The following is a 25,718-nucleotide window of genomic DNA, read 5'->3' as shown; positions in this document are numbered from 1 at the left end:
TTAACAGTTCACAGGGCAAGATGAGACCCCAGAGTTTCCCTTTGACACCGATCCGATAATAAAATTAGCAGAGCTTTCTAGCCAGGGAGGTATTCCACCTACATGGTTCACACTACAGAATAAAATTGGCAAGTGGTATGTAATGTAATAGCTGATTGGGTTTTTTAATGAATCAAAATAACACGCTTGTTTTCATACTGCTTCTACTACGATCAGTTACTGTCATCAAGTAGCATATTAGCAAGTCATTTTCTCACCATCAGGCATTGGCGGATCTTTTAGCAAGCTGGAAAAAGCCCCTTTCCATTCTCTTTTGTGGCAGGAAGGTATGGAAGCAAAAAGCAGTGACATAATTTAAGATCAGAATATGGATTATCTAACAGCTTCTGCTGTTTAGATATCATTTTCCTGATCACCTCCAGCAATGCCATTACTATCATCACTGTCATCTTCCTTAAATTAATATGACTTCGATCTCAGATAACTGGGGAGTGTTTCAAAGAGTTTTCAGCCTCTGTTGTCAAGCCTTTCATCTGAGCCATTAAAAATAAGGGGGGGAAAAAACCCAAATGTGTCATTTAGTACAGGAGAATACAGAAGAAAATGACGACTTATCAACACTTTCAGAATATGCATAGATCTAAGACTTGCCTTGCTCTGTGTCAGCCATTTTAAGTAAATGGTTTTAAAAGTGTTAGGTTATACTAAATGAAATGAGTTAAATGAAATACGGTGCTTTATTTAATCCTGATATATACCCAGAATGATTTTAACAGAAGTTGTATTCTGATATAAATAATATTGGCACAGGTGCATCAGAGAATCCTGATTAAACAGAATTCCAGAAAAAAACTGATGTAAAATAAAAATAAAAGCTAAAACTACTACGATTTAAGAAAAGATATTTATAGAAAGAGCAAAGATCAAGTATATTTGATCACAGGAACATAAGATATTAAGAAGCACCTCTAATCCAGAAAAAAATAGAACTAATAGTACAGGGAAGAGATGTTACTATCAAAATATAAATTCTTTATGAAATTTTAAATGCTCCAAAATTCCAGAAGGTGAAAGCAAAGGATTGTGCATACTAGCAATCATTGACATATGCCAAATTGGTTAAAACTCAAATAACTTGTCCGCAGACTTTGATGGGTTGAAAAAAAGGTGTTACATGTGTAGTTTCCACAAGAACAACTAGGAATCAAAAAATTAAGTATTATTTCTAGATTGTTAGCAGATTGCCTAACAGGGCTGCTCAAATTCTGCCAAAGGCTGAAGTATTCTGTCTTAAACCAATAATTGGGCTTGAATTCCTCAGAAGGCACTATCACTTTATAAATCATTCACTTTATACCTTTATCTTTTTCACACTTCTAAACTCATTTGTAACATTAGACATTTTTGGTATCTATATATGCTCTCAGGCTTTAAAAGTTGCTTCTTAATGTTAGATGGACTGTGCTTTTGAACAGAAAATGTGAACGCCTCACTGGAAGTAAAAGGAAGATGCTATGATGGTAATGCCATTCTTTTTGAGACACTCCTCAGAGTTTGCACTTTTTTATCCTATATGGTTTGATAGACTTTTTTTTAAGGAAAAAAATGCAGAAAGACTCGGAAAAGGAAAAAATCTACACTTGCATGTCCGATTTCACACATCGGCAATCCCAGATGCATTTGAAATGTTGAATTTCCTAACATGTAAGTTTGCTTTTATATTGCTGTGCAATTTATTTTTAGCCTATTTCAATGCTTTAGAGAATTGTGTTGCTCCTTTTCAGCTGATTAGTTATTCCTAAGTGGCTCTTAGAAAGCATGAAAATCTGAGTGAAAGGGATGAAGCACATGTCAGCTAAGGAGCTGAGACAGTAAACTATTATGAATTAAAAATTACTTATTCAGAGATAAAGATGCAGACAGGCTTACATCCTTTACAAACTCTAGACCTAGGCTTGTATTTTCTTTCTTTTGAATTATATTTCCATGTTTTTGCTTTATGCTGTTCACAAAAACTGGCTAAATTATGGAATTATTATCATGGAATACTTTATTTTACTCTTTCTTGAAACCAAACTCATGTCATTAGCAAAGGAAAACCACTGTAATTTGAGAAAGAGAAGCTGGCTGGCAACATGAGTTGGTAGACTCAGTCTTCCAAAGCATTTCTTACAAATACTACTGTTATAGTAAGAAACTGCTATTGCATCTTGGTCAGGAGACCAAGACTGAAAGAACGCAAGGTCTTTCAAGATTTTTCTCTTGGTCAGAGAGAACACACATTACCAGGTTGTGTGGGAAGTATATGACTCTATCCTATAGCCAGCCTACAGACAAAAACAGCTCTCAAGTTACCTCTGCTACCAAATTAGCATTATTATTGAGTGATGATTCATTTAGAAGTCTTTTCCCAAACTGCTGTTTATCATCAACTGAGAACACAAATGCTTTGCTCAGCAAAGCTAAAGTGCAGAAACTTGCTGAGGTTCATTCTTTAAATTTCCATTACTTGAGACAAAAAGTGGATTTGATTTACATCCTCAACTACAGAGAACTGTCAGAATTAGTTCAATGTTACTGCACCAAGCTCCTATGTCAGCTGGGTTTTGTGGAGTGCCTTGCCAGCACCTCAGATCTAATTCTTTGCATTGACTTTTTTGTTCCTGTGTAAAGTATTTTTCCCACTGTTTGATGAAAAGGAATGCAGTTTATGCAAAAATACGGTATGTAGCATATACCTGATCTTTCTAAGCCATAGACCAGAACACAGTATCTTTGCAGATGATCATTGTGCTGAGTTTTGTCATCTATTCATATTTTTTTTTTAATTGCAAATTTGTACATGGGAAACATATTTCGTGGCAGAAAATCATTTATCAAAAGATGAAACTTTTCAGAATCATGTGAGCCATGTGATTTGCTGTGCAAAATATAGAAGCAAGGCAGAAAAGAGTATTTCAGAGCTCAGAGCTTCAGACAGTATCCTTGAAGGCAGGGGGGCTTATTGAATAGTGTTTGACCTGTCAGTTTGAGCTCTGGATGCCAGGGTTTGATAGCTAGACAACGTTCCTCAACAGGCATGGATAAACGTCAATAAATACATCTCTTAGACTGCACGTCCCACATTTAGGACCCTGTCTGGGATTACAAAGATATAATATTAATCTCTTGAGCTTTCTATCCATTTCCAAAGGGCTGGATTTGTATCCACATAGAATCACAGAATGGTTTCGGTTGGAAAGGACCTTTAAAGATCATCTTGTCCAAACCCCTGCCATGGGCAGGGACACCTTCCACTAGACCACGTTGCTCAAAGCCCCGTCCAGCCTGCTCTTGAGCACTTCCAGGGTTGGGGCATCCACAACTTCTCTGGGCAACTTGTTCCAGTGCCTCACCACCCTCATGGTGAAGAATTTCTTCCTCATATCTAATCTAAATCTACCCTCTTTCAGCATAAAGCCATTACCCCTTGTTCTATCACTATATGCCCTTGTAAAAAGTCACTCTCCAGCTTTCTTGTAGGCCCCTTCAGGTACTGAAAGGCTGCTAGAAGGTCTCCCCGGAGCCTTCTCTTCTCCAGGTTGAACAACCGCAACTCTCTCAGCCTGTCTTCATAGGAGAGGTGCTCCAGCCCTTGACTCCACTGTTGAGTCAGAACACCTTTCCAAAGTATCAGACTTCTTAGCTCTTTACACAACTGACATGAGAATGTTTGTGATTAACTTTCCTAACAAAAATGTGTCTTTCCCTTCTTATATCTATAAATTATTTTTATACTGCCTCCGTTTAGTCCTTCCAGCTGCAGTAATGTTTTGTCCTTAACTGCTGCTGTTCATGCCAAACAGTTTAAGTTGCACGATAATTTTGTCACAGATACATCCTATTCAGGGTGAAATCATGTGGAAGGAGCATTTATCAAAACTTATTATCAAAAACCTTGAGGCGCTCATCTGGTCAGATAGCATCTCTTATTTGCAGGCTCTTCTGTCCTGTTGAAACCCTCTTCTTTCCAGTGGTTTTCAAAGTTACTTAGTTTATAGAATTTTTCAGAGTTCTAATAATCTCTAAAATATTTCATCTATTCTTACAGGTCTCTTTCTAGTTAAATAACTACCCAGAACTGATCCTAACAAAACAGGAAAAAGTTGTTTAAAAAAGATTTTGTTAATTTGGGTCCTTTATAAAAGGTGGGTAATTAAGGAAAGAGGCTGGATGAAAAGATTTCCTGGTTTTTTTCTTCCAGTGCTGACCTTTACATGCATAATTATATGCGATTAGGGAGAGCTTTTACAGCTGACTATGTTCTGGCTATCTATTATGTCCAAACAGCAAATTTGGTAAAAGAAGACTCCTGTCCTTCTTCTAGAAGGACCAGAGCTACAACACACAAATTCTAGTTTTACATGAGCTCAAAGAACTAGTATCCGGATGCAAACTGAGCAAAGCCTCATCAGAGACTTTAAACACATCTTAAGTTGTCCATCTATGTAAATGCAGCCCCTGACTGCCAAAATCAGGTGATCCATAACTTAGAAGAAGGAGAAGGGTGATTGCTTTATCCAAGTGCTCCAAGCCCAGTGTAGCTAGCTGAGGGACGGGTCCATTCCACAGCAAGTCCAGTGTCGGAGACCTTGGATGCACATGCAAGCCGTGCTCTGCTTGGATGTCAGGCTGAGATAGATGCATGCTTTTTCCTTTTCTATTCAGGAAAGAAATCCATATATGTGAGCACGTGCTCCATCAGGTCCTCTGGGCTTGATGATTTGGGGACAGGGACTTCCAGGCTCAGCACATTACATTTCTTTTCCACACCGGGATGCAATGGGGTGCACGGACACACACAGACCAAAAAGTTCTGTGGTATGCTTTAGTGTTCATCTGCCTCACGGAGTACATCCAGTAATGACCTGCTTTCCAATATACCTACCACATCACTACCCTGAGATGCTTAAAAAGGTAGAAAAGAAGAATGCCAAAATTTAATTTTCTAGCAGCCATCCTTCTCACGAAAGGTTAAACAGGACATGTTTGAAATTAACTATAAGCTATGTAAGAGCATAAGCTGGGGAAATTCACTTTTATAGAACTTCAGGCAGCCTACATATGTCCATACAGGACACAGTCAAGGCTGCGACTTGTGCTCTGGCATGTAACCATCCACCCTGTTTCACTGTTAGTGGGTCCCTGGCACAACTTCCCAACTATTATTGCCCAACTATTATTCTCCCAGACAGTACCCAGATATATTTCAGTGGACAACAAATGTTGGTGACTGTGCCAAAAGGCAGTATGGAGAAAGCAACCTTGATGTGGCAGGCAAGGAGAAGAAAACTTTCCGATGCAGTATGTGCCAAGCCACTTGCCCGCGGAGGACAGAACAGCTACTAGCTACTAGTATAGATGTAGCTCCTCAATTCACAGCAAGGCAACTTCCTTTTTTGCAAGGCAAATCAATTTTCTAGCAGCCTGGCTGACTAGATTGTCTGGGAAGGTGTTGTGCTAATTATAAAAAGGGATGGTGGAAGTGAGGAACAAATCTGTTTTTACTGAATGCACAAGGTGTTAAAAACTAAGAATGCAGAATAAAGAAAATTCTATACTTCAGAAAAAGCAGTCTGTGTAGCAAAGTATTCACTTTATTAACACAACTTTGACTTGTTTGGTAACTTCTGAAATCCAGAGGGGATGTTGGCTAAGGAATGCTGCAACTTCTGCTGGTAACATCTATGTATGATTACACCAGTAAAAAGAAATGGGCAAGCGAACTACACTATACTGGATAATCTGTCATTATATTTTCAAGTTTTTGGAAATTCAGGAGTAAGCTATACCGAACGTTTAAGTACAGACGTTTTGAGAGGGAAATCCCATCTTAGATGCCAGGTAGTGTCTGCTCAGAGCACCAGTGACACTAGAGGTCAGCATGGGCGCATCTACATTAGCATTTTAGTCTGGGCCAGAAATGTGCTTTGTAAGTGCTGCCTACTCTGCTGCAGCACACAGCAGAGGAACCCTCAGAGTCTGCAAATCGGATTCTTTCATGGAAAAATGAGCTCTTGAGCAACTGCTACTGGTCGTTCAAGCCACATGCCCAGATTAGATCTAGTCTGAAATAAACTCCCAGGACTCGTATGGCAACTACAACTACTAATAAGGTGTACCCCAAGACCAGAGGATAGAAAAATGCATGGAGGATGCTACTGAATGAAAAAATCACCCCAAAGAGGATATTAAAGATGAGCATGGAACTCAAGGAAAGGTGCACTGCAGAGGCCAAGAGTTGAAAGACAGCGAGAACTACTAAAAGACATGCTGAGTCTGCCTTCATTTCAGTCCCATCTGTAAAATCTAAGAGTTCTTCAGGCACATCAGTAGGGAGGAAGGAATAATAAACAGTAAAGACAAAATGTAACTAAAGATAACTTCTAGCTGAAAAACGACATGAATACTTCACCTCAGTTATGCGCAATCAGATAATCTCTGTCTCTGAATTCTGAAGAACATGGAGTATAAAATCACAAGTCTAATAGAAAGCATTTTTGTAGTAAATCTCTCAAGTCGGAGTTATACCCTATGATGGAAGAAAAGCAAATGGAAATACCTAAACTTAAGCAGGAGGAAGAAAACTGTGTCTTCCATTGGTGGGGCAGCTGATTTTATGGACGACAGATTCTTCTGTACTTCATTTCCCATTGGAAGGTATTAGGTAGGAATTCTTACTATTTTAAGAAGGATAATGAATTTTAAGGGGTGAATAAACTGGTAAAACGAAAAGCCTTGCTTTTTTTTTTATAGGTAGAAAAATTAAACAAAGCTATGTCACGTAGTGTATTCTCAGTGGATGCAAACTACTGCTCCCAGAGATCCAAGACGACCTGTGATTCTCTGCAGCACCAACAGCACTTAGCTAATAAATCCTGTTAAGATGTCTATTAACCCAAGGTAGTGCCTCACATTTGCATAATTTCAGTTAACTTGGATTTTATACGAATCAAGCTTCTCCTGCACAGAACTTTCTTCAATCATCTACCCAGAACATTTTAGCAAAAAAACATAGTATATTTTCACATATTTAGGAATACAAAGAAATTTAAGAATGGAATTGGTGCATTACTGAATAAAATAAGAAAACTGTCAATGCAGAAAGAAGAAATATGTAACATTTGTATTCTGTGTTTGTACAGGGAAAAAGCAAGATGTCTCAATCTCATCTGAAGGAATATTTTCACTCTAAGAATAATTCTGGAGAATGTTAAAAGCTGGCTACTAAGGCCACTACACTTTTTAAAATAAGATGGTACGAAGGTTTTATGTCTAAGCAGACCACTGATAATGATTTTCTTTGTTCTTTTTTCATTAGATCTCAAAACGTCAAGGAAACTTCTTAAGGCTGAAAGGCAGCAGGTCCTGTGCCAGTGCTATTAAAGGGCAAATGAGACAACCTGGATAATTAAAAGCCTATAAGCCTGGCATCAATCCTAGCAAAATAATGGAATAATTCCTACAAGTCTTGATTAATGAAGGATTAAGGAAAGGATATAGAATTAATGTCAGTCAACATGATTTCCTTTTGGAAAAAAGAACTTGCCAAGCTAGCATGGTATCTTTGAAGAGATCACAGGAACCAGGTGCTGTTCTGCACTGCCTGCTTCCAGAGAACAGTCAGGATGGCAATGAAGTTTCCTGAAAATTGAACTTGTCTTAGAAGTGAGACTATACATCAGCATGACACGAAACACCTGCCCACCAGTTTTACTGGGCATGTAGTGTTTAATTGGGGTTTGTTTTTTCCAAGAACTATTTCTCTTTCTTTCATTCATGGCGTGCAAATGACAAGCTACTATTAAACACAATTATTCAAACTTAATAGCAAAGGGAAGCTGTTTGAAGAAATGTTCCTAAAATCTCATTTATAGGAAAGAATTGTTACTGTGGTGCTGTCTGAAAAAGGCTGAGTTTGAGATTCATTTCCTACACATTAAGATGATCTACTTTCTAAATCATTACCATAAGAAGTTCTGCTGCTTTGCAAAGTCCATGATGCAAATTCTTGCAACTCACACAAGTTTGCGATGTTTCTCAGCTGATGTTCTTTCCACGATCCCGGCAGAATGTGATGTTTCTCAGCTGATGTTCTTTCAGCGATCCCAGCAGACCTAATTTAATTTCTAATCATTTCACCATGCTTAACACATTTTGCTAAATTACTTTTGCATTTGTACTCAGAGGGAGTACTGGCTGATTTTTTGCTTATAAAGCTCTCCTCTTCCATTTCCATTGTTTCCTATGCAAAGGGAATGAAGCTGACTGCACAGAGCAATTCAGCGATCAGCTGCTTTCAGTCCGTACCATATTTCAATAATAATAGGGCACATACTGTGGATTTCATATATTTCATACTCATAGCTCCAACCTCTATCGTGCTACACAGAGAAGCACTGTACCTCATTTGTGCCTTCTGAGTGCAGGACAGTTTTCAAGACAGCCCTGTAAAATATGTGAGTGCACAAGTTCAAAGGTATCAAAAATGTGCCCATTTTCTGCTTCTTTAATTATATTTGCATCTTTTTTTGGAGTAGAAGAACTGTATATTTAAAGTCTTTAGCTATGTTGACATTATTATTCACACTATACTATAAGCAAATAGGAAAACAATCGGAAAGACAAGAGTATGCAATAGGTCTAAATTCGATATTTATATATTAAATTATTTACATATGTGTATATAATAATATATAAATATATTTAATTAATAGATAAATATATAAATAATCCTATTAATTTATATATTCAAACATTTATATATTAAATAGGCAAATGCTCTGGTGATTTGGCAGACACGTGGCATAAGTTTTCATAATTTCACATCAGAAAATCTGTAAGATGTTTCTATTGATATTCTTTTAACACTTCCAGTTTTGGTAATCCTTTTGCTGTTTTTATGACAATTTTTTTCTTAATTTTCATTTTCCTTTGAATGATCAAAGAAATTTTTGCTCGAAAACAATCTTGTCATATATTAAAGCAATCGAGTCATATACTGAATTTACTTCCTACAGTATTTCTTGAAAAGATCTTTAAGGATTTGTGACAAACAGGTTCGGTTACCTTCTCTTCAAAACCACGTTGTATACCTAAAGACGCTGCAAAACTCCTTTCATATTTTAGAACTTCACTTAATGCCCCTCCCCAGAATTTTCATCAGATTTGGAGACAAATGCACAGCTCAAATTCAATGCAGAGTTGCCATGACAGACTCAAGAAAGGTGTTTGGGATGACTTACTTATATAGACTACATCTTTCTGAAGTCTTCCAATCAAGTGACCTCAAGGTATTATCGAAGGATCTTCGGAACAGTTCACACGTGGCTCTTCACCAGCTCATGTTCCACACTGACTGAATTTATTCATCTTCCAAAATGTTTCCAACAAATGAAATCACACTAGAATTTCAACTTGTTATTCTCTTTTTACATCTAGTATTTGAGAACTGCACTGCTCCTAGATTTGCCAATTCCGACCTCAGTCTTCCTCTTGTTTAATATTCCTCCATCTTCAAATTCTGATTTGTTCTTAAGCCTTTTGATGAGCTACACAACTATTCTCTCTCTATTCTCAGAGCCTAAATCCATTCTCTCCAAATATTAGATCTGGTTTTGCCTCCTTCTCTTTTTCTTTCTCAAAAGGGAAATAGAAAAGGAAGTATAACCTTTTCACAGTGTTTAGTTATCTAGAGCAGTGTCCCTGATGCCTCATTCCCTCATTCTTTTGAAGTTTTCATACTACAAAAGCTAACTTTTGCCTCCTTTTATGCTCATCCCTTAAACTCTACTTCATCTTACCACAGCTTCCATTATAACTGATGAAATTAAAATAATCAACAAATCTTTTAAATATTTCCAAATCCTTACTCCTCTGGAACTGTTATCTTGTCCAGTGTAGTCTATTCCATTCTATCATGTTTATACAGGGGGTATTTAAAAAAAGAGAAGATTATACCTGTGCAGTTTATAATGACGTACATAAAAGAATAACGTTCGTGAATGAATGATACGAGGCATAAACTTTTGTGTATTGTCTGTGCAATGCCAAAAGTTCTTCATCAATACATCAGTGGTCCAAAACACATCAATAGTTAAGTTAAAACTGCATACACTCCTGGAGAACATTAATTATATTCTCAGAGCTCATTTTTAATGAGCTTTTAATTAGAGAGGATGTCCTCATATCTTAATTCTTAAAAGCAGAGAAATTATGAGATGGTAGGTAGTTCTTAAAATAACATGCTTCAACGTACATTTCTTTTTCTTTTATTATATCAGAATTGTAAAGACTCCTTGCTTAAAGTCACTTGTGTTTTACCTACTTATGGCAGCACAAGTGTATGATAAAGGGGGATTCTATTTCCTTTGTCATCAGTAAGGATGTATGTGGGACATCCCACTAATGGATGCCTCCTCTAAAATTTAGTACAAGGTCAACAGTGGGAACTTTATTGCTATGAACAAGAGCTAAATACATTGTATGACTTCCTCAGATTGGGAGATGACTGACCAGTTTTTCTTCCATTATTTAATCGTCTAATTAGCTATTCTCCCATACTGTAAGAAAATAACGCAGCAGCAGCATAATGCTTTACAAAATGTCTGCATACAGTTCTGTGTAAGCAGTTTCACAGTACTCCACAGCATAGTCCCTCATGAGAAAGGCCGTTTGCTTGAACAGCATCCAGTAAAATCTGATCAATAACCCCATCTTTATTTTTTAATTCAGCAGCTCAGCTTTATTTAATTCTCCAGTTTCTAGTATCGCACAAACTCGCTGCCGTATAACACATTACCGTCCAGGCTGCCTCTCCGCTTGGACAGACACATCACATTTGTCATTGTTAGGATTCAACAGGAACTTGATCTGATTACCTGGTTTGCTTTCATTTGGTTTACACTGAACTTCTTCAACACATTCTGCAGGAAACCATCCAATATGTCCCCGGGTGCTGCCTTCCCAGAATCCGCCTTCACCAATGCTTAAAACTAAATACAGAGAGACATAGGAAGCATTAGACTTTTTTCTCTTCTCATGTAAATACCACAATTAGTTACATAACATGCTCACTCAGTAATAATTGAATAACATGTTGGAAAAAGCAAACATTGTACAATAACTCAAATGCTGGTACCCCAACAATGGGCGCAGAGTAACCTTTAAATGCAACCCTCCCTGATCAATCTTTGGAACCTCTTCCCAAATTTATTTGTGTCACAAGTTTCCTTGGCCCTCACATCATTCTTTCCATTTTCAATTTTCTCATTACTGCTTTTATCAAGCATAAATGCATGGTCATAATAAGACCCAAAAAATTCATCTTGCCTGTTCAAATTAAGCTGAAGTGCTGAACCCATTGTAAAACTGTACCCACACTGAAATTGGGTTTTAATAATACATATTTTGATATCTCATATGTTTTCTACTTCCTAAGGAAACATGTTATTTTATTTAGTGGGTAGCTCCAGAGATTTGTAATGTAGGTCAAGTAATATGATTTAACGGTTTGAGTACACAGCAAACACTTGAATCTCCCATAGGTGTGATGATACACAATGTAGATGCCTTTTGAAACATTTCAATGATTTTTCTCGGTAGACAATAGCGACAATAGGGAGCAGAATGATTTACCAATAGGAGAAAAAGCCTTATCCTGTAGTTCTAATTATCTTGATATTAATCTTAGGACTCAACAAGGATTGTGACAAAAGACTGCAGAAAAACAATGTATGGTTTTACTAGTAAGTAATTGGAGATCAATGACAATAATGAAAGGATCCTAAATACTTGCTGAGTGTTATGTTTCAATTAATTTCATAGGAGTTCCTACAAATCACAGTATGTTTAATATATATTTAAAAGAACACAAATGTACTATTAAAAACATACTATACATTAATATTGGAACAAAGGTGATATTATAGATTAACAAAAACACCGTTAGCTCTTCTAAATAGGTTGATTGGGAACGTAGCTCAGTCGTACAACGCAGGTCCTCAGAGTACATCAGTACAAAACACAATGTTCAGTGGAGAGGTCCCTGAGCTACCAAAAATAAGCCCGTGGAAGTCGTAGCAGCACAGCTCCATTAGCTGTGTGCTAGCTAAGCCAGCCAAGCTAACTGGCCCTGCTGAAAATCAAGGCTAATTAGCCCAAGCACATCTCTTTGCTAACATATGCATATGGTTTTCAAGACCCGGAATAATATCTCTGCAGGGTATTTCAGTATGGTAGGGATAATAACTTGCTCAGAGCTACTTTGATGATCTCAAGCACTCTTTGCGCTGTTAAAACATACCTTATCAGGCTTTAAAATCCTAGTCCCTGAGCCTGACTGCAATTGAATTCTGTATCAGTGGAACTGCTGTGACTCAATGGCATTGAATTTGAACTTGATTTGCACTACTATAGAGTAAGATGAAAATCAAATCAATGATAGGCTAAAAAAAACCCCAAAAAAATCATGGTAATACTGAAGAAGTAGTAAGAAGTCTGGGTTGACACACCAGGATCTGTTAAACTGCATCTGAAATTAAATGTTTACCTAGTTTCTCATTAATGCAATCCTAAGCTATTTGCGGTATTGTTTACGGAGCATGGATATCTATCAGCATAAATATTTGTGGAAAAATGTTTTTAAATGTGTCAATTTTAAGTCCTTTAATGTAGTAATTTCAGAGGTACAGATTCCAGGAACTGTGTATTTTATACATCACTGTCAGTAAGAAGGACATATTAAGTCCCAGGAAATCGATCCATTAAGGCAAAATCCTACACCTGGATGGGTCCCAAACACACAATGTAACAAGCACCCTTTTGACACCCATGAGGAAACCTGTACCTACCCAGGTAGGAGATAATGGGGGAGGGCACTGACCTTGGCAGACATCAACAACTCTACAGTGACACTGAAGCTGAATAAAAATTTTTTAGCATGCCTTTTCTTTTAGTTACCTAACACCTCTTGATATTAACATAAGCAGAAAGTCCTGTTAAATGCAAGCAAAAATGAAGAAACCAGAGTTGTGCTTTAATTGTCTTAATAAAATAAATAATATATAAATCAAAATATTAATAAACATATATTTGGGGCATAATTCATGAAAAAAATGTTGATAAATTCCAGTTGTTCTCGAAAATGTTTAAAGACTGTGCACATTAACACACAATGTCAATCTGATAATTCAACGTTACATGAAACAGAAGCTTATTCATTCATCCAGTATATATTGGGTATTCATCAGCTTCCAATATATTTTTAACAATGGAACCTCTGTTCACATAAGAATAGAGTGCATTTCTTATATATGAGATAAGGAAGTAGGAAAACTTAATTAATAACATACATAGATACTATTATTATTGTAGAATCCTACTGTACATTGATTTAACTTAAAAACATAGAAGTGAGCGTAGGACCCCAGCCAAAAGAAATTTCAAAATGTGAGACAGTGAAAGATTCCTGTCGCAAGTAATTAGGGGTTTTTTCAGGAGAGTTTTCAGCACTGAATCTCAGTCCTGATTTCACTCCACAAACTGGCAAGATAGTGAGAACAAAAACTACTTAGAGATTGAGAAAGACTTCCCTAATTCAGTATTTTATTAATCTGTCAAATCTGCTATTTTGAGGCTCCAAATTACATGGATATTTCCATCTCCAAAAAGCATTTGCACTGTAAGAAGGAAGTTGGGTATTTCACACCCATACAGTAATATGTCATGAGTTTATGGCAGTAGCAGCTGATAAGACATCCAAATCAAGATGGGAAAAGAAATTTGCTTTATAAGTCCATCTGTGAGTGCAAGGCGAGAAGTGATTACTACAGAGCAATCCCAGTCCCACTTTAGATCATTATTACAGGAATTATTAAATATTAGTGATTACTAATAGCAAGAGCAAAGCAAAAATACATGTAGTCCTGCCTGAAGACATAACGTCTATGGAAAAGAGGTAGAAGGGGAAATGAGGTGTTGCCGGAACGCAGACAGCCTTCACAATTCTGGTTCAAGCCTGTCTAGACATTACATCTACAAATAAAATGACAGTACCTTTGGACTTACTATCAAGGAAAAATATCATTATGGGTGCCAAGAAAGGAAGGGAAAGCCTGATGGAACTGCAAGAGGCACAAAGATGACCCAAGAAGCAAACGTGGGGCAGCCAGGGATACAGCTGACGTGCAGAGATCGACAAATTGTTGGTGAGATAAGCACATATGGCCTAATACTCGAAATGTGGAAGTTGAGATCTAGATGGTTCTGCGCTACCAAGAAACTTGAAATAATCTTTTTAATATATCTCAGGTGGCACCATTAATAAGAAATTCTGCAGCAGGAGCCCAAGCCGTAATAATCCAGGTATCTATAAAAACTGGCAACACTTCATGTATTCCAATGTGGGTAACAGGGAACTTAAAGGATAAATCAAAAAATATAATTTATCTTTTGTATCCATGAATGCTTTTTTAGAATGAAGCCTTAATTTCTGTCTTTTCCCTCTCACAATAGTGCTTAAGAAACACGTTGTAATAGATAATTTGGTACCAGCAAGAGATTTTCTAATCAACATTTTCCCTTCTGAAGGACAAAACAATGGTAAATCAAAGGATAACTTTCCCAAAATTAATAATTAAGCTTTATCATTTCAAGTATTTTTTCCTTTTGCTTTTAGTAAAAACAAAAGATGTGGTTGCTATGGCAAGAGCAGGCCAGAGTCTCTTTACACACAACATGAATTACAAAAAGAATCCAATGTTATAAGAGTAAAATTAAGGTTCTAGTAACATCATGAATCCTGGCATGTCTTTTCACAACAAAAGTATACTTTAAAACAAGAATTATATTCAATTATATGAACAAAACTGCAAGTCAAAATTGGACAAATACCAAACAATTGAACAACAGGAAAACATGTATAAGCGGGTGCCTATTAGGATCTTACATTTTAATGCCTTTACAGTACTATTCTTAATATCTGCCAGATTCTGCTTTGCCAAAGTCCAGAAAGAATCACAAGAAAATGATATACAGTGCCAATCCAGCATAGGATGTTTTGTCTCTTGCAACTGCTGTAAGTTTACTGATAATGTGTATATTGTAACTAATATTAATATAACATACTCATCTCAGATAGCTTAATTACTCAATATACTATCAAAAAATCACTTTAATCAAAATAACAAAAAAGTTTTATTCTTCTACATTACAGCTCCCTTCATTATGCCACAATCAAGAAGTAGAGGGGTTTTTTTGTGTTTTTTTTTTTTTTTTTTTTTTATGGTTGGACTTGATGATCTTACAGGTCTTTTCCAACCTTAGTGATTCTGTGATTCTGTGATATAAAAGTATTTTTCCATCAAATGATGGTGCATACTAGTTCTACATTCTTTGTGATATCGAAATTTCAGTGAGTGAATTATTCTAGGTATCCTTATTTGCACAAATGTCAGTGAAATGAATTATTCTAGGTACCCGTATTTGAACAGATGACAGTGAAATTTACAGCCAAACTCGGACCACTGTCTTTATAGCTGCGGCAGAATATATCTGAAATGTCTATGTAATATCTACAATCAATTTTTGGTGCTTGTATAAACTGCATTCTTCTTCCCTGAGAAAAGAAATAATTATATGGATTGGGAATGACAGATCATCTTCTGAAAAAAGAACATTTCTACAACCAGGAGAAAAAAGAAAAATTAACAGAATGGCAACAGAGTATAAAGTAAAGTTGAAAATCCCTTGAAAAATCTAGCAACTGAACTAGCCTGTGCTGGTGTAAGTACTATGAGAGCTGAAAGTAAGAGTTTTATCTGCTAATCAAGAGCAGCTGAAGATCTCAATACTTCTAGTACGATGTGGAATTATGTAAGCTGAAAGCCCTCTAGAACACACAGTAGAAAGCAGAAAATTTCAGCATTTCATTCTTAGTCTGAAAGGCATGGTGACAGTGCCCCTTCCTATCAAACTGCGGCATGAATATGCTATTTACCTCGATTCCATTGTTCTGTTATTGATAACAAATGGCATTTACCTAATGAAATGCAATGGGTTTTCATCTGAATTTTAGCTAGCAAGGTTCAGTGCAAATCTGAACTCTGGTTTTGTGTCTTGATGTAACAATCGTCGGGATTTGTTTTTTTAAAATAAGGTTGATTTTTAATTTCAAATTAGAGATCTAACTTACTTCTCTCAGAAATACTTAGTATAATAATTTAGGCTTTTCTCCTGTAGAAATATTTGTTGTCTGATGTAAATTTTCAGAATTATTTGCCTTTTGGAAGGAGGGCTTCCAAGTGACAGATAATCTATGCAAGAATACCTATTTTAATGAAGAAACCAATTTTGCTTAGAACAGCCCCTAAAATGGTTACAACTTAGAACTCTGTGTTCCTAAACTTGAGTTGTAATGGCAACTTCTTTCCTAAGTATACACATCGATGTAAACAAAAATTCAATGTTTGATCTATTTTTCTGCACAACCAAGTAAACTGAAAACAATATTAAGAGACAAGTACTGTGCAGAGTGACAGTACCTGCACCTGAAGTGCAACTTGACTCAGACTTTACACACAACATAAATGAAGGTCCGCAAAAGTTACAACTTAATCCTGCTCGCTCTCTCTTTAAGAGAGATATTTTTCTTAAAATCTGGTTTTAGTTTAAATTTTACTCTATTTCTTTATCTACCCCTCCTTCTTCCTGATAGATATCCCTCCCTCTCTGTGATTAATGATGAACAGGATCAGTCCGTTCCGCCTTATGGGCAGACCATTTCTGGCTTTCAAATACTTAATCAAGAGACTGACATAACTTGAGAGCAGTGCCACATGACTGGAAAGGAAGGCGCTGTCTATCACCCTGATGACAACCACATCAAGGCCTCCAGCATGCAAACAAGTGACTGTGCCCCAGCTGCCATGTAGAAAATGTTCTTGTGCAGTCCACATACAGTCCGGAAGGAAAGCCTTGTGTACCTGCAGTTAATGATTTTGTATAATCAACCTGAGCAGTCAGATTTGACTGTGGCTCCACAGATACTTCTTTTAGTGGAGAAGCAAATTCCGCAGTTCTTTCCCATCTTACGCTGTGGGACCTCCAGAGAAATCAAATTAGGGAAATAACATGGGACAGAAAATATTCCTCACTTTTTAAACTTACATTTAACTTCCAGTTTCGCTTCCAAAACGAAAGTGTGATCCAATTGTGGCTGCAAGGAGTTTACCTTTCTGTAACTCTGTCGGTTTATCTGAAAAGCAACCTTACCTACCTGTAATCCAGTATTTAATTGCCTGACTTCTCCTAACAGTCTAACTGCCATACCCTGAGCTTACTGCACTCCTCCTGGTTGTGTCCCATCAGTCTCTATGCCCACCCACACTGCAGGCAGACGGGAAGACGAAGGAGCCTTAGCTTCAGGTTTTGGGTGCGTGTCACAGCCCCGACCACCGTGGCCACAATCAATGTCAGGCTAGATCCCGACTTAAAACAGCTGTTTATCTTTTATCACCTCTACTTTCTCAAGAAACAAATCATGCAAACAAGCAATGTTCAGGAAAAGGACCTTGGGATGAGAAGATGACAGTGACTATTAACAGAGCAACCACTCACTGCATCAAAATCTACAAATACAATAATCTGCACATAATCCTCTAAATGAGAGGAAATGGGGCTCAACTGAAATAGAACTGAATGAGCTGTGCTGTTCAAGATTTGGCCCTGTATTTTTTTTTACTTCCTTTTTTTATCTTTGCCAACAACTTTCTATGAAGATCACCTTTTTCCTATTGTTTGGGTGTCTCTTAAATGGTTTGGGGAAAGTGAAGGAGAGAGAAAAACAGCATAAGAAACTAATCTTCTGCACTGATTTGAATTTTGGACAGAAATTAAAATCAAGCATTGGAAAAATCCATCCATTTGTAACGTTTATCACCATCTTTGTTGAGGAAGGTGTGGACAGAGTCAAGTTTGCTCTTCTCCACAGTGATGCCCAAACTACAGGTCAGGAGAATGCAGAGTAGAGAGCACCAATCTGAAAAGAGGTCCCAAACCAACTTCGATCTGGAGCCTGTTCTGCTGTGTCGGACTATGCTAGTGCGCTCATATGCCATCCACAGCTCCTCTCGGTCTGCTGGTACTCCCTGTCTACTGAGTATTTCGGGCCAGTTACTGACTACTGAAGGAAGCCTGGCTTTAAGTAGTCAAGAGCTAGGATGACGGGGATTTGTGGGTGGTCTTATGTCCTAATCACTTTCTCGCAGCCTGGAGAGCAAGAACTCTCCTGCTGGAGTGGGAGCAAGGCCGTGTCTTTGTTACAACACTTTGATATCTCAGTTTGAAGCACAGCTCTCTCCCGCTCTTCAGATACAAGCAACTTGAAGAAATGAGTTAGGTTATTATCTGTGATGAGCCATAATTATTTATGTTAGGAATTTAAATCAAACCGATCAAGTCAGGAGACAATAAGGAAGCAAAATAGACCAATCAATCTGGGTAAGATTAATATACCATTTGACATTAATTTCATCCTTCGCATAAAAGAGTAGCAAAACAATGCTTATGCAAACCTCTTAGGTTAAATTTTGCTGCCATACTTATTCACACAAGGTACAAAATGCTGTTGAAGAAACAAAACAGCATTTCTGAGGCTCCTCCCTTTCCAGTATTTTATTTACTAATCTAAGAAGTGCAAAAGCCCGGGAGTCCAACTTTCCTTCTGCCCACAAGCACTGCCTGTTGGCAATATCTTCAGGCACAGCAGGAGTTTAATAATCTTTCTTTTTCAAAATGACTTACAAGTAGATCTCACAAGAAATGAAAATGTTAGCGATATATTTGGATTGCCCTACTGGCTGAGATCACACCGAAATAAAAGTAGTGTTGCAAGGGTCAATATTTCTAATGCTGAGGACTGCTGACCTTCTGCCTAGAACAGATGCTTGAATCACTGCTACTGAATTACTACTGTTTCTCTGACCCTGGAGAATGTAGCTGAGAACAGACCTCAGTTGTGGTAAACTCTTTTCAGATGTGCAGACTGTGCCTTGCACAGGAGGCATCTCAGAAGGTTCATGAAAAAGTCTGTTGGAGCATATTTGAGATACTGAAATAACTCCCCATTTTTCTAGATACTATGCTCTAGAAAGTTTGTTTAATCACAGTAAGAGTTAAAGAAACAGCATTTTCCAGAACAAGCCCCGTGTTCTGTTTGCCTTCCAGGTGAAAGAGAGGAGATAGCAATATCAGAGCAGGCAACAAAAATAAGAGAGCAAAATAAAACTGTACAGTTGGAAGCCACCCATGGACAAACTACACTATGAGCTGGGACCTGAAAATTGGAAGAAATAACTAGAAATCACATGGCAAATGGAAACGCTGCAATGAAAACACATAGAAAGACAAGAAAAACAAAACTGTGAGCAAGGTGAGACTTCAAAAGTTCTCAAAGTATTTGAATCAGGCAACCATGTGGGTTTTTTTCTTTCTAGGTCAGTGAGGGATAATTCATATGCATTTCAGGTATGTTTTAATATAACATAGCTTCTGAAAACAATTTTGATTGTTTTGTTCCTAAGTGACCGGAGATTGTCTGCCCCATGTTAATTGGGATGCAGAACTCATGTCCGTTACCTCTCCACCAAGGTACGCTGGTACAGATTTGAACCACAGGTAACCTTCTCGAGGATGCACAGATACTTCTGTACTGCTTCCTCTTCATGACAGAGAAAACTGCTAATTCTTCGCTCACAAAGACCTTTGGAGCATCACATTCTCTGAGTTTTGTTATAAAAGAGGCCACTTGATTTCCAGTGTAAGAATTAAATCTAGCAAGGCAAAAGCTGATTAAAATACATTTTACAGATGCTTTATATATATGTCCATGTTTGGATTGTGGCAGATTCATTGCTATGAACTTTTAGATCTAAAATGAAGAAAGAAACAAAATATGTTAAAAGTGTTTCAGTGAGGAATGAAGCTAGCTCTTCTTCATGTATGTGGAAACATAAAATTAGGGTTGTTCCCGTACAAATAAAGATATCAGCTTTATTTTTACAACAGCCATGGCCCTTCTCTCATGAGTGGCAGACACACAAATGATGTCAGGATGTATGACTAACAACTAAAAATAAAGCAGGTATTTTTGTACAGGCTACGTAATATCCTATTAATACAAGACCATTTTGTTTAGTTTACATTTTCTTTGGACCTTGCCCATTCACAGCTTTCTCTGAGCAGTTTCCTTGTATCATATACCGTGAACTGTTATCACTCATGCACTTCTAGCGGTTTTAGAGAGAAAAAAATCTGCCTCATCTTCATCTGATGAAAGCACTTTTCATCAAGAGTTTAGGAATTCATCCCTCTCTGTGACCCTTCTAATTCTACCAAGTTAAAAAAGAAAATCCATAAAAACATTTCCCAACTAATCCCTTTCTCTAATATGTTGTTCTAGGTTTTTATCCCTGTAACAAATGCCTTGCTACATCTTTACTGTGATTAGTCTCATGGGACGTACATGTGATGAGCATCTCCCCAGGGTCAGACTGAACACGGGGCAGAATCCCATAGCAAATGCTAACACGTTTGAATCCCCCCAAACCACCCCAGAAACCAGTACTTTAGCCTCAGTGTTTTATACAGAACAGTGCAGCTACGAAGTTGGCAGAGGAGAGGGGCTAAGACAAAGCTTTTTTATTTCTTAAATGTGAGGCTAAGATGCTTCCAAAGTGAGGAAAAATTGAATTCCATGGGGTTTAATGTTGTTTCATTTCCTCCAAGCACTGCACGCAGTGAGTCGCTAAAGCCCAACAGGCATGTGTTACCCCCGGAAAATCAAAACCTCAGTGCTGACTGGATCATGGTCTTGCTAAGCAAGTCTCTAAAAGACAGAAAATATATCTGGTACCAAGTGGAATTTTTGCTCAGAAAGAGAAAAAAAGTAGGATATCCTTATAGCCAGTGGTCCTGGCACTCGCACAGCACGCAAGAAGTACTGAGGACTGTAAGAGCTCTACTGCCTCTGCTTTTGGATGATGGAGAGGGACCCTATCAATCCTTCACATCAGAGTAATTTTTTTTACTCTCAATAAATAATTACATTTTGACTGGAACAGGGACACGAATCCAGATGTAATTGAACCTGGATTTTTGTCACTTATGCTAAGTCTGAATGGCTTCCCCAACACTGTTACACAACTGAGACCTTCTTAAAGCACCATTGTCTTTTCACCTGGACTCTTCATCCTCTACACGACCTTGTGTTCATTCTGACATTTTTTTTTGTGACATCTGAGGAACCATTGACATGGTAACACGAAATAGGATTTGATCTTGTTCTGGAACTTTTTCCTTTGATTAGCAATGGGATTCTGTCGTACGGTGTTCCAGCCTTGCCATGCAAACAGCCTTAAATGACGCTTCACAAGATTTCGTCCTAAGTAGTAACACTGACAATCCCTACGTACACTTTTTCTTTTTCCAAATGTTTTCTAAAAGCCAACTGACATGTATAGAAATCTCACTAGACTTTACTGCATCAAAGTTCTGTAAAATGCTCTAAACCAAGAGTGCCTGCAAATGCTAGACCTCTGCCAGATTTTCATTCAATGTGCAAATCATATACTTGAAGCTGAAAAAATAATCCCTGCAGGGATTATTTGATGTTGGATGGGCATGTCCCCCTTTTTCTAACAGTAATAATTAATTTATAGGCAGTTTCAGTAAACACACATTCTCCCCTTAAATAAAGATTCAAAACTCACAGACCAGACACGATCTCATTTTCTATTTCAGCATTTTGACATTCATTGGTTAGTGTCCCCCACAAAAATCCTTGGTCTCAAGTTTAGATCATACTATTGTAAAAAGTTTGAAAAGTGGACTAATTTCTTCTTGCATTGTTTTCCAGTTACTGTCATAATAACTTAGAACCAAGGGCTCCTGAACTAATTTTTTAAAAATATTAACCTCTTCATTGAAATGTAAACCCCTTATTCTTAGATATTTTTGCCTATAATAGTCTCAAATTCTAATGTAAACAAGCAGCCAGATAACGAATGCCTCTAGAAAATTCAGCATCCCAAGCAACCTGTTGCACTGTTTCCTCTTTTGCCAGGGAACACATTTTCTGTCTTGTCTTTCTCCAGAGCTGCCTGGAGTCTCTATTGTTTTTTTCTGCCAACAAGAATATATGTTGATCTTACACCCTCTACATAAACAAAAATATTGCTACATCTTTAAATCCAACAAGTCAACTGAACACAACTGTGTACAACATCCACCAAAGAACAGATGATGGTGTTCAACCATACTCATTCTTTATCTATTGGCACCTCCTAGATTTCTGTTAGCACCATTCATGACTCCCAAAATTTCATCCTTTGCAGGTACCAGCAATTCTTCCTGGTGTTGTTGAATTTTCTGAAATTACGAATAGGCAAAGAATTCTGGGGTGTGCTTAAATCTCGCTTTTTAAATCTTTTTTTTCCCACTATATGCAACATTTTTTTCATTTTCTTGTAATTGACCAATAAGCATCTTTCTCAACTGTTTTGTTCCTCCACCCTTCCAGTGAACTCCATACTCCGTACAGAAAATCCCAGGCCTTCTCATTTTAACCCAAGAGTCAGTATTCTTTTGTAAAGGTATGAAAAGATCACATTTGCTTTTAATTTGCTTTACATTTTTCCATGACAGTTACTCATAATGTAGCTTTATCTCTCTCTAGATTGTACCCATTCTTTTGACACTCGAAGGCTTTTATGAAGTGCTACTGTGCATTACTTCTCTTGCATTTATTCTCATACACTGGGTGCTTGCGAAGCTGGTTCCCAAACCATGCAAAGCTCTATCAATTTTATTTGAATTTGAAGATGACTTCTGGTTTTTATGACTTGAATTTTATTTGATACTTGGCATTCCCAAGAAATTCTATAACCTCAGAGCTTTGTTTGCCTTCTATTAATTTTACTCTAGCGTAGATAACTTCCATTAACTGGGAACTTTTACAATGTTTTATGAAGTGTTCATATGGGCTCTTCCAAAAGTTCTTGTGCACTACTTTCTATCATTGCTTCCTACCTGGGCACAATCTCCCAGAACCGCAAAATTATCTTTTCAGTCATACAGACATCACCAGCTCTCCTAAGTTTAACCTTCCTCCTTCATCCTTGCATTTAAAATAAATCTTGCATGCGTTTTATCTTTAAGTGCAGCATTCTTCAAATTTCTGTCCTACACCTTCTGAAGGCTTGAGTTAACAAAAATTATTAAACCCACAAATGCTTTGGAATCAGCCACATCCAAAAATAAAAATACAAAAATACCTTCTAATGCTTCCCCATTTTTTTCCAACTACTGTTGGCAGGCTCAAGGGAGGAGATATTTGAAGTTTTCCTTTGTAAGATAAGTAGTTTCAGTTGCAAGGAAATTTTCAGCTGCTTAATACTTTTATTTAGGACACTGAATTTATTCCCTTTTATTTGAGTTCCATAACTGGTATTTGGTTTGTATGGACTGAGCAGAAAGTCTTTTTATTCCATGACCAGTTTTACCTGGATGTGCAAAACCACAGCTGAAACTGCGTCACAACGCACCCTTAGGAAGGTCGATCCTGCAAACCACGTTGCCCACTTTCTCAGCCGTACCTGGGTGTACTTACTGTCTTCAAAATAATAACACAAAGTTTGGACCTGGCTTTAACATATTCTTACTTGGGAAGTGCACCAGTGGACAGAAATTATACATGCACCGCCACACTTCCTCCCCAAAATGTTTACAGCAGGCTCTACCCACCTACTTACCCTAAGTCTCACGAGGGGACTTTTTCTACTTAACCAATAAATTGTTCCTTGAGGAAAGGGCTTGAAGCAGACTTGACCTTATCCCTGTTTCCTTCCTGAGCTGCTTAGATAGCTGACATGTTTACAACCTTTTAAAGCCCTGGAGCTGTCTTTCTATAATGACTACAGAAGCAAATTATGTGCTTTGTGTAAAAGACAATGCTGCTATTATTGCACATATTTCTGAATTTTAGTAGCACTTTGAAATCATTTACAGTTAAAATGGTAGCTGAATATGCATTGGTTACAAAATAGAACTAGGAGCAAAATAAATACCCTGTAAAGAAACAAATGCATAAAAGCACTTCTACTGAACAGATTTTTTTTTCCCCCTAAAATAAAAAAGAATTTTAAAATAAGATTTCCACCTAGCAGAAGAAAATGTTTATTCAAAATTAATTACTCACCTTTGACTCTGTCTCCTTTGTGCAGATGAATTTCCCCTTCTCCTTGAGGTTGATATGGCTTTATGACAATAAAAAGTCTTCCAGGTACAGCACTGTAAAGCTTGCGTTTTGGACCCTGATAATCCAAGGCAGACAGAGTATCCTTGTTGGCACTAGGATTGTAAACGGCACTGGAGATTGAAATTTAAAAATATTAACTGGTTATTTAAAATGGGCAAAGTTAATCATTTACCATTACATTAGCAGGATTAAATTAAGCAGTGAATAACATAATTGTCTTCCAGTCAGACATCTAACCCTGCAGAAAAAAATACACGTTTTTCATCCTAAACACATGCTTTTAATGATTGAAAACTTTCGATATGAAACATGATCAATATTCATCTAACCATGATGGCCTAGAAAAGAAAACACATAACACTGAAGTTTTTAGTTTTTCTGCAAATTAAACTTGCACATTCACAGACCCTGATGAAGTTTAAAATTGATATGCAAATCATACACTACAAGCATCACAATTTGTCAGAAAGACTTTAAAACGTCAGTACTTATGATTATTGTTGGGAATGGATAACTTTGTAATATTGTAACGTTAACTGAACAATCAAGACAACTGAATTATTAACTGAATGGTCTGAATAATCAAGTTACTTCATCACTCCAAGGCCTGGAGCTAAATTCTGGATCTGCACAAAGGATGGTTCTCATGGCTAACATAGTCTCCAAAAGATCATTTCTTATCGATGGCAATCAATAGCTCTCCCAATGACTTCAGAATGGTAAGCCCAGATAAGCCATAGGTCATCAAACAACACACAATCTACTTAAGGTGTATAAAGAAGAAATTATTGAAAGCCGGTGAACAATGCTTAAGATCATTAATAAACCTATGGAAAAATGTGTGAACTGTCAAAAAAATAAGGTGAGAAAGAGGCAAATAACAAAGAGGGTGTAAAACCTATAGGAGATATTGTAATAACCTTGCAATACACTATTATTCAACTTTAAAAAAAAAAAAAACATAAAAACTTGAGTTCTGACACAGGAAGTCTAGAAACAGAAAATATTCATGAGAAAGAAGAATATTCATAAAGATTTACAGCAAAAAGATAGAGTAGCAAAGGAAGAAGAATGATTTAATGGTGGTCTAGCATGGCAACACTCCGCTTTCTCGTAAGGAGAAAGAAAAGATCTCAAACTGCCACAAGCAAAATGAAAGACAAGGGCTGGAGTTTACTGTTTCTTTGCCCTCTTTTTTTTTAATCAATCTCCTACCAAAATAGGAGTCAATAAGGCACTCAAGATAGGTAAAGAAGAAGTTGTCTGGTAAAAAAGAAAAACCAAACAGTGGATCTTTTGTATCGGGAACACTTCCATTTTCCTGCAGTAACTTCTTCACCGTTTGGAATAGCATCCCCCTTTCACC

The 25,718-nt window shown here is 37.2% G+C and overlaps 1 protein-coding gene across 2 annotated transcripts in view; it reads right to left on the bottom strand.

Moving 5' to 3' along the window:
- SHANK2 (SH3 and multiple ankyrin repeat domains 2) overlaps positions 1–25,718 on the bottom strand; it is a 319,438-nt gene that overhangs the window by 199,808 nt on the left and 93,912 nt on the right. For both annotated transcript variants that reach the window (XM_059825852.1, XM_059825853.1), the window contains 2 exons: positions 24,293–24,462; positions 10,920–11,033 (listed from right to left, as the gene is read on the bottom strand). In XM_059825852.1, the coding sequence (XP_059681835.1) occupies positions 10,920–11,033; positions 24,293–24,462 (284 nt within the window). The remainder of the gene's footprint in view (positions 1–10,919; positions 11,034–24,292; positions 24,463–25,718) is intronic.

This window comes from Gavia stellata, chromosome 17, assembly GCF_030936135.1.
Source record: "Gavia stellata isolate bGavSte3 chromosome 17, bGavSte3.hap2, whole genome shotgun sequence".
Classification (NCBI taxonomy): domain Eukaryota; kingdom Metazoa; phylum Chordata; class Aves; order Gaviiformes; family Gaviidae; genus Gavia; species Gavia stellata.
This window is presented reverse-complemented; position numbering and strand designations above follow the sequence as displayed.